Raw genomic sequence first — 13848 nt, 5'->3', positions numbered from 1 at the left:
TCTAGCTACTATTAAAAAATTGTTAATTCTTTTTTTAATTGGTATGATGCTACCTAAGAACATCTTATTACCGAAATTTTCTTTACCCCTCAAAAAATTTGGTTGTTGGTTAGGGCTAAAATGTGAAAGCCTAAACAAAAGGCGCCCATGGCCCTCATGTGATAGGGATCCACATCCCTAGTTAACGTCACCGTGCGGCTCCACGCGTCAGCGATGGCGCGCAACCACTGGGATCCTCGTCCGTGTGATAGCTGATCCGCAGTTCGGTTCCTAGCGCAGGTCGGCAGCCACCGGTTCCCCTCCCCCAACCCTCCAAACCCCTAACCCAGACACCACCAGAGCCAGCAGAAGGGGAAGCGATGCAGCAGCCGATGCCCATGCAGCCGCAGCCGGCGGCGGTGACCCCAGCGGCCGGAATCACCACCGAGCAGATCCAAAAGGTGCCTCCTTTGGCCCTCTCCCTTTTCCCCTCCCGGCTCTTGATAGGGTTCGTTCACGTGTCCTCTTCGTGTGGGGGTTTCTTGGGAGCCATTTCGGGTCAAAGATTGGATCCCTTTGCCGGCGTCAATCTGATGGGGTTAGGTCTGTATGTGCTGGGATCGATTAAAGGTTGATTTGGTTAGGTGGATTAGTAAAGATGCTGTTTTCCCACATTTCTTGGTGTGATTTGATCAGCTTTGTCTGAAGCTAGTGACTTTCTTGTAACTGATTAGGTACAGTTTTATGATCCTGCGATAAACATGTGTTCTATGCTACTTGACTGATAATATATGTTCTTATTAAATATTTGAGGCTAACCAAGGTTTACATGAGAATAAAAACTTGTGAATGTAGCATTGTTTTGATAACGGGACTTGAATCCTTTCTTGTAGCACGGCCTTATGTCACATTGCTTCCAACAGAACCAAACTGATGTTTTCCATATGTGTGCTCTGTGGCGTTGACCTCATAACTTGCACTCCTCACTTCATAGCCTGCAAAACGTTCTCTATGTGTGAAACATTTCCTGTCCTTCTCAAGCATTTAGGTCCCTGCCTTGATATTATAATTTCTTTCGTGTTATGACGGAATATGCCATGGCCCATATAGAGAATCCATGTACACATGTATGTCATCTTTATGGATTATATGTTCCAATTTTGTTTTGACAGGCTTAGCTGAAGTTTAATACATATAACAGAGACGAGTTTATGAATTGCATGCCTTCCTACAGTAACTAGCAGTAGTAATATTTTATGTTTAGTTCTTGGAAACTCCCAATATGAACTTTTGTTGATAATATCCTAGTTTGGTGTTATTAAGGAAAGCTGCCTGCTTTGTTAAATCCTTTTTTTGTTTCCTCTGTTAATTTTCTGGTCTTTGGGTGTTGCTCTTTTCTTTTGTATTTAGTACTTGATTTTTGCTGGTGGCGAGTATTTGAACGACCAGCTTACATTTTATACTATCTCACTAGATGCATACATTTTTTTTTCTTAGTTCTCGACTGCTGGCAATGCATATAATGGTTATTGGCATTAGAATGGTTTACATTTTGTACTATAACAAATTGGTCTATTTAAACCATAGCAATGGTACCCATCTTTATGTTGCCCAATGGACCAAACATTTCTACTTCAAGAATATAGCTGCATTCCCTTGACTCCAACTGATATTTAGTTCTTTACATTTACCACTAAGCAATGTGGTTTGTATTCTATTATATAGACAATTCAATTGATTCATATATATCTTGTGATGATTTATAGTGTTCATGTGTTCTCAGTTCTTGCTGCCATGTTTCTTATAGTGCAATGTTACAATTATTGTTTTGTTCATTTTATGGCACCATTGGTCCTTCTGTTCCAATTAATGAGTTTTGTGTATGGTCTGTTGCAAATTTCCAGTTTTCCTAATTGATCCTATTTCTTTCTGCAGTATCTGGATGAGAATAAGCAACTTATTTTGGCTATTTTGGAAAAACAGAACCTGGGAAAGCTGGCAGAATGTGCTCAGTATGTAACCTTTCTTCTGTTGGTTTTACTATTTGATGTGATCTTTCATTTGACTAAATGATTGGTGGCTCATGCTTGCATTAATTGAATATATCTTATGAACATTCTTTTTGTTGTTACCTTTCTCTGGTGTCAGTTAATTCTAAACATTTCTTGTAACTGACATGTCATCTTGTAATGAGGTTAGCATGTTTTAACTTTGTTGTGTCATGTAGTAGCAAATAAGGAACTAAAAACTCAAAACTGCAGCGAGTCTTTTATATTTTTGGCTAGGTAAATCTCATTTCTGCATCTCACCATCACACGTCGCCCCATTTCAGCTTTCTTTGCTTCCTTTCTGCTCCTCTGCTGTTTTCCCTTTTTCTCTGTGCAGCAAGCTCGTGAGGAAGTAGTTGGGGGGGGGGGGGGGAGATAGAGATAAGGGGAGGAGATGAGTGTAGGTGGCGGCGGTGGAAGAATTGGATGCGGCTGCTGCACTGCACATGGGTTTCCATTGTTGACCTAAGTGACCAACTTTAGTGGCCTGAATGGCTGATGGGCCTTGTTGCAAAGACAGCCCATATACTTATGTTCCTTATTGGCCGTGTAGTGGATTTTCTGTGTCTATTTGTGCATGGCACACCATAGCTTCTTTACATTTTATATTATTAATTTTTAAAACATATATATAGCCATAACGGAGTATCCTTGTTTTTGAAAAATCCCGTATCACCATATCAGTATCGGCGTATCGCCATATCAGTATCGGCGTATCTGTATCAAGTATTGGGGCAACATAGGTAGAAGTACTGTGTCTCTCCTGCAATGTATCCATCCTCATCGACGAAAAGCAAGGTTCACTTAGTGCTCATGATTTCCATAGAAAAAAATAGGGCACACCTTAATAGAAAATCATAGCTCACACCTTTTGTATTCTTAGATGTAAAAGATGAGTTATTACCAGAGCACGTCCGTCGGCCACCAGGACGACGCCACAGGTCCAATTGCACGACGACGATGAGGATGTCTCCTGTTCTCCCTCACCGCCGTCTTCGCTTTGCACTTTAGTGCCCCCACGTGAGATCTAGATTTCAGGGAAGGATGTTGCTGCAATGCTGTCATCCTCCTTCACAATTCCCACACTGCTGCCCTTTGTTGACCATCTCCAGCTAGCCATTGAAGGTTCCCATGTCGTCTGTGTTGAGAGAGAGAAGTGGGAGGGAGGGAACATAAAGAGGGAGAGGAAGTGATGTGGCTGCTGCCTCCTGTCTGGTGCTGTTGGCATTAGGGCATGGGAGGAGTGGGTTCTACATGGGCTCGATGGGCTTGTTGGGCTTGAGTGGGATGAATGCTACATGATTTGAGTATTGGCAGTGAGCCGATTTAATTTGCTGCCATGTGTGTATGGTCTTGCCTAGGTGTCCACCTAATCGTCTTGTCTATAAAAGGGGGTTAGGTCGCCTCTAGGGATGCAAGTTTTGTATTTTTTGAGTCATTGGGTCGATCCAAAACTTTAAAAAATGAACTAAAGATTCACTCACTAGGAATTAAGTTAAGAAAAAAAAAAACTAAATAGTGACCCAAAACTACCATTGGATACCCACTTGCATCTCTAGTCGCCAAGCCTCTTCGTACCGCTTTAAGAATATTGTTATTGCATATACAATTATACAAAAAGTCAACTAGCATATAGAAAATCAAGAAAATGAATTGTAACACCACTATGTATCTCATGTAGCATAGCTATCTTCATTGATAAAATACACAAGTCACTTAGTGCACACATGGGCATGCTTTGTGTGAAAGATGACTTACACTTGTACATGACTTCTAGTTTCGTACATTGTACAAATATGTTCTTGAATAAACTACCATATATACAAATGTCAACGCGGAGCTCAGATTTAGCTTGACACCTGCTAGACGAAACAGCTCCTGCTAGAAGTTGCTGGTGAAGACAGGGTCGCTGACGATGGAGCTTGGGATGTCGTGTAGCCGAATGATGTCGTCGAAGAAGCCATGTGCGACGGAGTTGGCCATGTACTTTGAGAAACAGTCAATCACAGTGAATATCACTGATTTGTCGTTCACTCGAGGGAGCCCCACCACAAAGTCCATGGCGATGTCCGCCCACACAGCTAATGGTACGTTGATCGGCCAGAGGTAGTCGATCAGTTGCAGCTGCTTTCCTTTGTTGAGTTAGCAAATCAAGCACGTGCGTACAAAATCTTGGACCACCGTGCGGTTGTTTGGGACGTGGACGTTAGCCCTTAGCCTATGGCGGGTCTTTTGAACACCTTCGTGACCCATACCGTGTGCTCCAGTCGGGACTGCCCGCAAACGTGACAAAGCCATCGACGATGCCCCATTTGCCCTGCCTTGCATCGGACTAGATGTCTTCGTGTAAGGCCTGTAGGGTGGTATCGGAATCCACCTCGTGGCGTAGATCGTCAAAGAGGGCAAAACGGGGTGCGGACAGGGCCATGATCTCTGCCACGCCCTCTGTGTCACGGCGGGATAGTGCGTCGGCGACGACGTTAGTGTAGCCAGGCTTGTACTCGACTCGGAAGTCGAAGCAAAGCAATTTGCTGGCCCACTAGTGCTGCGAGATCATCGATGGATGCTAGTCAAGGAGGAACTTTAAACTGAGGTGGTCCATGCGGACCATAAACGAGCGCCCTCACAACTATGGGCACCAATGGCGTACGGCCTGTACCAGGCCTATCAATTCGCGCTTGTATGCCGCTAGTTTGGCGTGTTTGGGACCAATCTGCGTTCTGAAGAACGCCACCGGCCCGCCACCCTGGTGCAACATTGCTCCGAAGCCTGCGTCGAAATTATCGCACTCCACGACGAACTCGCGGTCAAAGTCTGGCAACTGTAAGACGAGTCGTCGTGAGTGCGCGTTGTAGCACGCGGAACGCCTCCTTAGCCTCGGACGTCCATGTAAAACCCATCCTTGCGAAGTAGGGATGGTAATTTATCCCGATAACCTGTTTGCCCACAGGTAAATACCCGAATAGGGTAGGGTATGGGTAGCATTTGTTACCCATGGGTACGTTCGTGGGCGGAAAATACTACTCGACGGGTAGACAGTTATGGGTATGGGTAAGGCGTACCCATACTCGTGAAACCCGTATACCCGTGAAAAAAAGGGGAAGAAAAAGAAGAGAAAAGCCACAGCCAACCCGTTCTCTTTCTGCCAGACCTACTTCGTTCTCTACTCTTTCAATCGAGTGGGCCGGCCCACATAGCCACTTCTTCTAGCCCGAGCACTAAACCGGCCCAGAGGGGCGCCGACCTTCTCCTTCCTCTAGCTGAGCAACACAGCAGAGAGCAGACGCCTCCTCCATCTCCCATGATCGAAACTAAACTGAGCAGCCAAATCCCCCCAAATCCAGATCAAATAGGAGAGGGATTTCATCTAGAAGCTATCAAATAGGATTGATATCAAGTTCCAAACGGAATCCCCTTTTTATCTCGAGCCGAAATCAAATCGAACGGCCCCAAATTAAGTCGGGTCGAGCTCCGCGGGCTGTAATCCCTGCGGAATCTTAATGAGCCCAAACTATCTCTAGGATGGGGAGCCCTAGCCATTCCTATATATATGGCCTAGGGGGTCCACGTCCGGGAGGAGATTGATTTTGCAGGTCCGCGGAAGTATTGCCGCCAAGGAAGATCGTTGAGCTGCCGAGGTGGTGATGCTGTGATGGTGGCCGCCAATGTGTGCCGCCTTGCTGCTACTCCGTCGATGCCTTGTTGGCTGCCATTCACGGCTGCCTCTCACCGAGACTAAGGGCTCTAGCTGAGCTCCGTCGCTGCGCACGCCGGTGAAGTGCTTGGTGCCGTGCAGCTCGCCCAGTAGTTCCTCGACCACTGATATCGAAAACTTGTCCTTGACGGTTTTGTCGTTGAGGGCGCGGTAGTTGACGCAGAAGTGCCATGACCTGTCCTGCTTCTTGACGAGGAATGCTGGAGATGAGAGGGCGGAGGAGCTTGGACGGATGATACCTTGGCGCAACATCTCTGCACAGTGGCGTTCAAGCTTGTCTTTCTAGACATGCGCGTAGCGGTACGGGCGCACGACCACGACCTCCGTTCCTAGTAGCAAACGGATACGGTGGCTTCGTTCACGAATCACGAGCAGGAGGCAACCCGCTTGGTTCGTTGAAGAGGCTTTGAAATTCTTCGAGGAGTTCATCCATGAGGTCACACGAGATCAAGCACTGGAGACAATTCTTGGGATGGCGCAACCCTGGTCCAGAGCACCTGCTTCCTGTCCTTGGCGAATCCTAGGGAACGGTGGCTAAAATCCCAAAGGATGGGTCCCAGGGACTCCAGCCATTGAACCCCAAAGACCATGTCGTAGCAGCCAAGGGGAATACAGTAACAGTCGATGTAGAACGGCTCACACCCGATGGTGATGTTGAGGTTGCGACAGACACCAGAGCTGGAGACACGATTGCGGCCATCAAGACGTGCAACCCCGTGCGCGAACTGAAGGTGATGCTAACGCGTCGCGCCGTGTCCTTATCGATGAGGTTATGCGTTGAACCTGAATCAAGCAGCATGGTGAGGACGGCTTGCCCGATATGGACATGTACTTGCATCGTTTTGCTCCATTGAGATTGAATCCTGTTGATGTCGGAGTCGGGTGTTGGCGCGTCATCGTTGAAGCCGATCACCTCAATCACAAACAACTTCTTGCACCGGTGGCTGTGGACATACTGCTCATCACAGTTGTAGCAGAGTCCCTTCTCTCTACGCGCTGCCATCTCTGCTACATGGTACTGCTGGCGCACGTGACTCGGAGAAGACTCGGTTGTTGGAAGCTGTAGGCGCTGCTCGTATGCTCGGGTGAACATGATGGCCTGATCTAGCGTCACTGGCCGCTGTAGTGCCACATCTCGCCAAGTGGGCTATCCGTCAGGGGAGGAATGAAGCGCGTGTTGATGAGCTGGACGAAGCAACGCCATGACAGCTCCCTTATGTTGAGCTCCAGCCTGTAGTACCACAATTGGGCAGCATCAGTTAGGTGGGATGATGCATACCATACCTTGTCCTTCTCTGGCGTGCGTTGCCCACGGGAAAACTGGTTGCACCGGTTCAGCCAAGGGGATCGCTCTTGCCGTCATAGGTCGGAAAATCCAGCTTGTGAAAGCATGGAGGAATTCGACCATCGTGCTCGCCGGTGTGGCTGCCTAACGTGGTTCGTTGGTGGTGTTGGACTGAGTTGGACATCTTGCTGTTCTCGCCGACAACGCTCTTGCCGTGCAGTGCGTCATTGCTCTCCTTGTCGTCATCTTCGGTGCCGGATTTGGGTCGCCCTTGCTCGACGCACGATAGGGTCAGATTTAGGGCCACTTGCTGCTGGCCTTGGTCTGCCACTTTTTTCTCCAGGGACGCAACCTGCTCATGCAAATTGGCTAGTGGCCGAAGAAAAACTTCCATGCGATCCAGCCGGGTGGCCAAATCGTTGATGGTGGGCTCCTTGCTCAGGGCTGCAGAACTTGAGGCTCTGATTACCAGATTGTCACGAGCATGATTATTGGTGGAAGGATTACAACGCAGACTGTACTTGAAAGTGATAGAAGGACGAGGCCTTGGATCTTGTCGGCGTGGAGCTGTGGTTGGCAGCCGCACCGGTGAGGCAGGGAGAGATAAAGATGGCTAAACTTGATTTTTGATTGATATCCCTGATTGTCCCTCTGCTTATAAAGTGCTTGAGCCGGCCCGTAATAATCACCTAACAATTCAGAGTTTATCTCTAAGCCTTCACCTAACAAATCTCATCTCTAACAGCCGATGCTAACAAACCAAAATGAATAATCTCGAAGAGTTTATCTCTAAGCCTGCTGCTGCCTTCTTGCGTCGCTGATAGGTGAGGTCCCACATGACACAAATAACATGTAAAATGAAGAATATGACAAAGGAGGCTATTTTGAATAGTATATGACCATACATGATTCCAGGCTATGAATGAGGTTTGACTAATATTTTGTTTTCACAAACTCATGATGATACAGTTATTATACATGACAAGAATGATTTTATCAATTTGTGGTATTGTTGTTCTGTGCAAAATCTAGTGAATTCTTCATCTAGATTGTAGAATGTGAAGTCTTCATTATATTCTAGAGATATTTTTTAATGTGGACATGACACACTATATGCTCTATGGAGTATGAATAATCAGCATGCAATGCATAACACATCTAGATGGGTTATCGCACAACAAAGTTATGTTGTAGCAGTACCCACTTGATAACACTTCAATATGCAAACTAACAAGGCATTACTGAAACAATCAAAACAGCGCTACTGGCTTCTTACCAGCAGCACTCTTTTGTACCTAGGTTGCCTACGGCTGTGGGTTAATGTTATCCTTAACTATGTGGACTAAACTCTTTGGCCTATGTGCTTCTTTTTGTATCTTTTTTTTGGCTGGTGATGTTAGGATAATCATCTGCCAAGAGGATAGCCATCCGGCGTCGACTGCTAGGGGGAGGGATAGGACTATGGATTGGGAAAAATGTTTAGTAGTTCTTGCATGTTCAATAGTTCTTGGTTTAGTCAATAGTCAGGTATTCAGTAGTTCTCAGTACTTTTTTACGATTTCAATAGTTTCAGTAGTTCTTGGTTTAGTCAGTAGTTTCAATAGTTCTAGGTTAGTAGTTAAGTATCCACTAATTTCAGTAGTCTATGTTAGTAGTATGATCTATAATAGTTTTAGTAGTTTTAAGTTAGTTCGTAGTACTCAGGTATCCAGTAGTTCTAGGTTGGTCAGTAATTCTCAGGTATTCAGTAGATTCGCTAACCGACCAACTGCGCCCGTCGATTGCAGCACGTGGTCGACATCCGACCTGCATTATGGGCCATTATCATGCATGCATGCATGCTCAACGACTTGCTTGCTTCTCCCATGCAAAAAATAGCCATGCATCATGCTCATGTGCAGCTTGCATGCATGAGCTCAACGACTTGCTTGCTTCTGCGATGCAAAAAGCAGCCATGCATGGCGTGCATGGGTTAGGCGCAGGCGTCGCTAGGCGGGCACGGGGTCGGTGGCTGGGCTGAGCGTGGTGTAGCACCCATATATATATGCGATGAGTCTACTCTGCGTCTAGACGCATTGTAGTTTACTGTTGCACCACCCTCTAGTTACAATCCAAATAACTGTCAGTTATAATCCGCTAAGTAGATCAATTATAACCGCTCATCCAGAAGTACATAACTGCAACACGTGAAGCTAACGAGTTACGTTTTAGATCGTACTACCTAGCGTTGTACATCATTAGGCAGGAACTCGTTAGGAGTTACGTTCATCCATAACGCAATTGCAACTTAAAATTTTTTATTTACATCTAGTTGTAACTCCTTGTCTTGTGGATTGTAACTCTACTATTTTTTAGATTGTAACTAGAGGTGGCACAATATTAACTAGAGTTGAGCACATCAATTGTAATATACTAAAAAAAAATGTGCAAACCACTTAAAAAAGTATTCATATCACCTGGATGATTTTATATACTCACATGCTCTATGTACATGCCATTTATTATATGAGATACTTCCTATGTTTTAAGATACGTATGTAGAAGTATATACTCTTTGGAGTACCAAATATGCTTCCTATTTTAAAAGAAGTCTGTCAATTTTAATAACACATATTCTCTACTATGATATAACACATAAATGAATTGGATAGTCCAATCTGAACTACATGAAAAATTGAAAAGAAGTCTGTCAATTTTAATAGATTTTAATAATACCTTTATATTTGTACATAAAATGTAATCTACTCAAAAAATATGTGCAAACCACTAAAAAGTATACATACCACTTGTATGATTTTATATACTAAAATGCTATATGTAGTTATCATTTATCACATAGGATACTCTCTATGTTATGAGATGCGTATGTAGGAGTACATACACTCGGAAGTACCAAATATGCTTCATATATAGGAAACTAGTTTGTGCTCTTGAGAGTACATACTCCACACTATTATATACCACATAAATGAATTGGATATACTCTTTATCAATAATATATTCATTCTAAGATATTCCAATGTAAACTACATGAAAAAATTAAAAAGAAGTTCATAGATTTTGATAATACCTTTATATTTGTACATAAAATGTAATATACTAAAAAAAAATATGTGCAAATCACCTAAAAAAGTATACATACCACTTGGATGATACATATATATATGTAGAGGAAAAAGACAGAAGAAAATCTGCATACTCACATGCTCAAAAGACTATGCTCACATGCTCTGTAATGGCTAAAGTGCGTGTTCCGTCATCAAAAGAAGACACTAATAATTCAAGAAAAGGAGATTCCATGCGCATGAAGACAACCAGCAGACAGCTTCACGTGGCTTCACATTCCGTTGGCAGAGTATATTCTGTACCTTGAGATTCTAAGCTACTATCTAAGGAATTAGACCAGATTAAATAAAGAAGGAAAGGAGCTTCTCTTGCGGCTATAAAAGGAGGCTTCAGGCAGCAGAAGAGAACACACTACCAGACACCAGCGACCAGCCATCGAGCATAGTCTTCCTCTCTCACTCCTAGTATTAAGTCCACCTTGTAAAATAGTTATATCCAGAGAAGAGCGAGAGCGTCCTTAGCACTCCCTCTCTCACTCCTAGTATTAAGTCTACCTTGTAAAATAGTTATATTGAAGGAAGGATTTGTGCCACTGCCGCTATAAGGTAATACTCCGGGTGTGTTTAAGTATTTCAGAGTTTTCGAAAGGGAAAACCATTTGTAGGTTATGCTTGTGGAAAAGTAGTGTTGTCTTTGAAAATCCCTTGGTCTTCTAGTTTGTCTATATGAGAAGAGTTTTTTTGCTATGTGCCCTATAGTAAAAACCTCTTCGGTAGTTCTAAGGTAATACTTGCATCTGGTATGGTAATAGAGGGTAAGTAGAGCTCTGTGTCTGTAGAGAAGTGTTCTCTTTAGGTGGAACTGTCTAGTGTGATGATAAAAACTTATCATATATGTTCATGACTAGGAATATCCAGGGAAAATTTTGCTACTTTTGAAATAAGCTAGCGATAAGAATGGTGAGTACCGAGTAGGATTTTTATGACTATTGTGCAACCGGCTGAATTGTTGGTTTCGCCAACCTGCAAATATCCTGAATATCATCACTGAATACTACTGAATCAAGAAATGTCGCTTTCAATATTGAATATTTTAGTTTTGTTGATACTGTTCAAATAGTGTTTTAATAATTTTAAATTAAGTTTTTACTATTCATACGGTGTGCAAATATTACTAAATAGTATCTAAATATTAATTCTCGAATATAAAATTGCACGCAGGAAGCGGATGAGTTGTTGAAGTATATTATAATATTATATCCTTACAGCGTCGCACACTAAATATTGCTAGTCATCCTGTTTATATATATAAGAGTATGAGATTTTCATTTCCATCTCTCATGTCTACTTGTTGGCAGTGGCCACAATAATATTCAACTCATAAAATCACCCTTCACAAGTTGCTACAATAAAATGAAGTCACACTAGGACACAACAAAAGAATAAATGCAAAATCTACAAATTCTTTTCAGCAGATGATTATTTTCCTCGCCATATGTGCTGTAACGAACATCCATTTCAGCATATGCAATCAAGCAGCAAAATAGCAATACATGCTATGTGCAGTAACTAAAATCCAAACTGCAGACATGCATTTTGACCATCTCAAATTCATGTAAATTAATAGTGTGATATACTTTATTTACACAATGTTGTTCGTATCTAACTATCTAGGCGTTATTTGCTTCTTTCTTCCTCGGACTTTACATTGTAATCATATTGCTGTCAGCATACCTTGTTCAATCTTTGATGTGGCATCAGTGCTAATAGCATGCATGTCTTTAACCATGTATCATGTATGCTGCTTATACAGTATTACTAGCACATATCTCTAATTACTTAGCAATTTTGCTTTCATTACCATTGGAGCTAATTTCCCTCTTACGATAGTTGTGCCACTGGTGGTCTGTTATCTTGTTGTGGCAAAAATGTGCCACAGTGTTTCTAATCTACTTTCCATCTCACAATGCTTGTGATGAATATGAATGTGATTGTCCTGAAATGGATAGGAAAAAATGGATGCTGTTTAATACTAAATTTCATCTTCAATGTAACTTTCAGGTATCAAGCACAGCTTCAGAAGAACCTCTTGTATCTGGCCGCAATTGCAGATGCCCAACCACAGACTGCTGTAAGTCGCCCTCAGGTTTGTCATTTTCCAGACCTCGCTTTGCGCATATCCTTTCTGCTCTATGCCCTCATGTTATTTCTGCAAACAGATGGTGCCACCTGGTGCATCGCCGGGGCTAGGGCAGTACATGTCACAGGTGCCTATGTACCCCCCGAGGACACCTCTAACACCGCAGCAGATGCAGGAGCAGCAATTGCAGCAGCAGCAGGCTCAGTTGCTAAATTTCACTGGTCAAATGGTTGTGAGACCTGGCATGGTCAACGGCATGCCTCAGCCCCTGCAAATTCAGCAAACTCATGCAGCTAATCCCCAGACATCAGCAGCAGTAAGCAAGCAAGATGTGGGTGGCGCCACCTCGGAGCCTTCTGGCACTGAGAGCCACAGGAGCACTGGCGCTGATAATGATGGTGGAAGCGACTAGGCTGAGAAGTCCTACGAACCTTAAAGGCTAGCCTTTTAGGTCGCAAAATGCATGTATACTACCGATGAACGAAGAGAGGATCATTCCTGTGCCCTTCAATGATAAGTGGCCGCGATCTTCGCATGGATGCTGATCAGTAGTTGTCACATTTATCTCTGCTTTCAGTTTGTAGAACAGGCGTAGAATGTTGTAATCTTTGTTTGCTTGTTTTTTCCAAGCTGCCCTTGTAGGCTTGTAGACATAGGCCACAGCCAGTATGGTCTTCAGGTGCTGGATTCAGTTATGAATTATGTTAGACAAAGTTTGATCTCTGCAAGTCAGAAATGGTCATAGCACTGTGATCTGGAGTCTCAAAGCATACCATAGCTTAAAGCTTACATGGATTTTTTTATTATATATTCTTTGGACCGAAACTAAGTACATGAGGTGCGATTTTGGTGCTACTAGGTACGAAGGAGAAGATGTTAGTCTCGGTGGAGAGATAGTTTCTAGGAAAAAAAAACCTTTTGATTTTTGAGATTAATGCTGTAGTGAAATGATATCGATGAAGATGTTAGTTATAAAATCAAAGCTGGATGAATAAAATGGTGTCAAGTTATTAATATACCTTGTGATAAGAAGATGTCACAAGAGCTAAAGGTAGATTCTATAGACTGATAATTTAACCAGTGATGTTGTATGTCATCGAATGTTTGGCAAACTAAAAGACGACAAGCGATAGGCTTTGTGGCTATAGAGAATATACGATAGGGTTGGGTAGCATCAATTGAAAAAAGTTTGTTTAACATTGGTTGAGATGGTTTGCTCATATTCAACGGAGGGCTTCAGAGTTATTCGTACATAGCGGGATATTAAAACATACTGATAATGTGAAAAAATAGGAGTTGATCAAACCTAATAAAGAGAAGTACATAAAGAGATACTTGAACGAATAGAATATCTTTGAAAAACTATCTATGTATAGAAGAAATATGTGAAAGTTAGCGATTCACGTAATAGAACCATAATTTATGTATCAATTTCTTCCTTCCGTTATTACTTTTACTTTTTTTACTATTACTAGTTTATTTATTTATTTATTATATTTTGCATTATCTTTTTAGTTGTATCATGTGAGTTTCATCTCTAATTTAGTCTAACTTACTTGGGACAAAAGTTCTTTCTTTCTGCTGTTATTGTTGTTATGCATTCTCTTTCCTTACGT

The 13848-nt window shown here is 42.9% G+C and overlaps 1 protein-coding gene across 2 annotated transcripts; it reads left to right on the top strand.

Moving 5' to 3' along the window:
• Window positions 1–261: 261 nt before the first annotated feature.
• LOC133906610 (GRF1-interacting factor 3-like) lies at window positions 262–12999 on the top strand. 2 transcript variants are annotated; one of them, XM_062348563.1, is made up of 4 exons: window positions 262–440; window positions 1915–1991; window positions 12154–12223; window positions 12312–12999. In XM_062348563.1, exons 1-4 carry the CDS (start codon window positions 360–362, stop codon window positions 12642–12644), a joined length of 561 nt encoding a protein of 186 aa, XP_062204547.1. In that variant the 5' UTR covers window positions 262–359; the 3' UTR covers window positions 12645–12999. The 2 variants fall into 2 exon arrangements, with proteins under 2 accessions (XP_062204547.1, XP_062204546.1); XM_062348562.1 differs by having other exon boundaries at window positions 275–440; window positions 12154–12238.
• Window positions 13000–13848: the final 849 nt, after the last annotated feature.

The sequence above is a fragment of the Phragmites australis genome, chromosome 23, assembly GCF_958298935.1.
Source record: "Phragmites australis chromosome 23, lpPhrAust1.1, whole genome shotgun sequence".
Lineage (NCBI taxonomy): Eukaryota > Viridiplantae > Streptophyta > Magnoliopsida > Poales > Poaceae > Phragmites > Phragmites australis.
The sequence above is the reverse complement of the archived record's forward strand: the minus strand, read 5'-3'. Positions and strand labels throughout refer to the sequence as shown.

Bases quoted from the DNA above. Each gene is read 5' to 3' on its own strand.
- LOC133906610 (XM_062348562.1), top strand. From the start codon at position 360: ATGCAGCAGCCGATGCCCATGCAGCCGCAGCCGGCGGCGGTGACCCCA. The intron at 1,992-12,153 runs GTATGTAACCTT...TGTAACTTTCAG, and splicing joins AAGCTGGCAGAATGTGCTCA to GTATCAAGCACAGCTTCAGA. The intron at 12,239-12,311 runs GTTTGTCATTTT...TTCTGCAAACAG, and splicing joins CTGCTGTAAGTCGCCCTCAG to ATGGTGCCACCTGGTGCATC.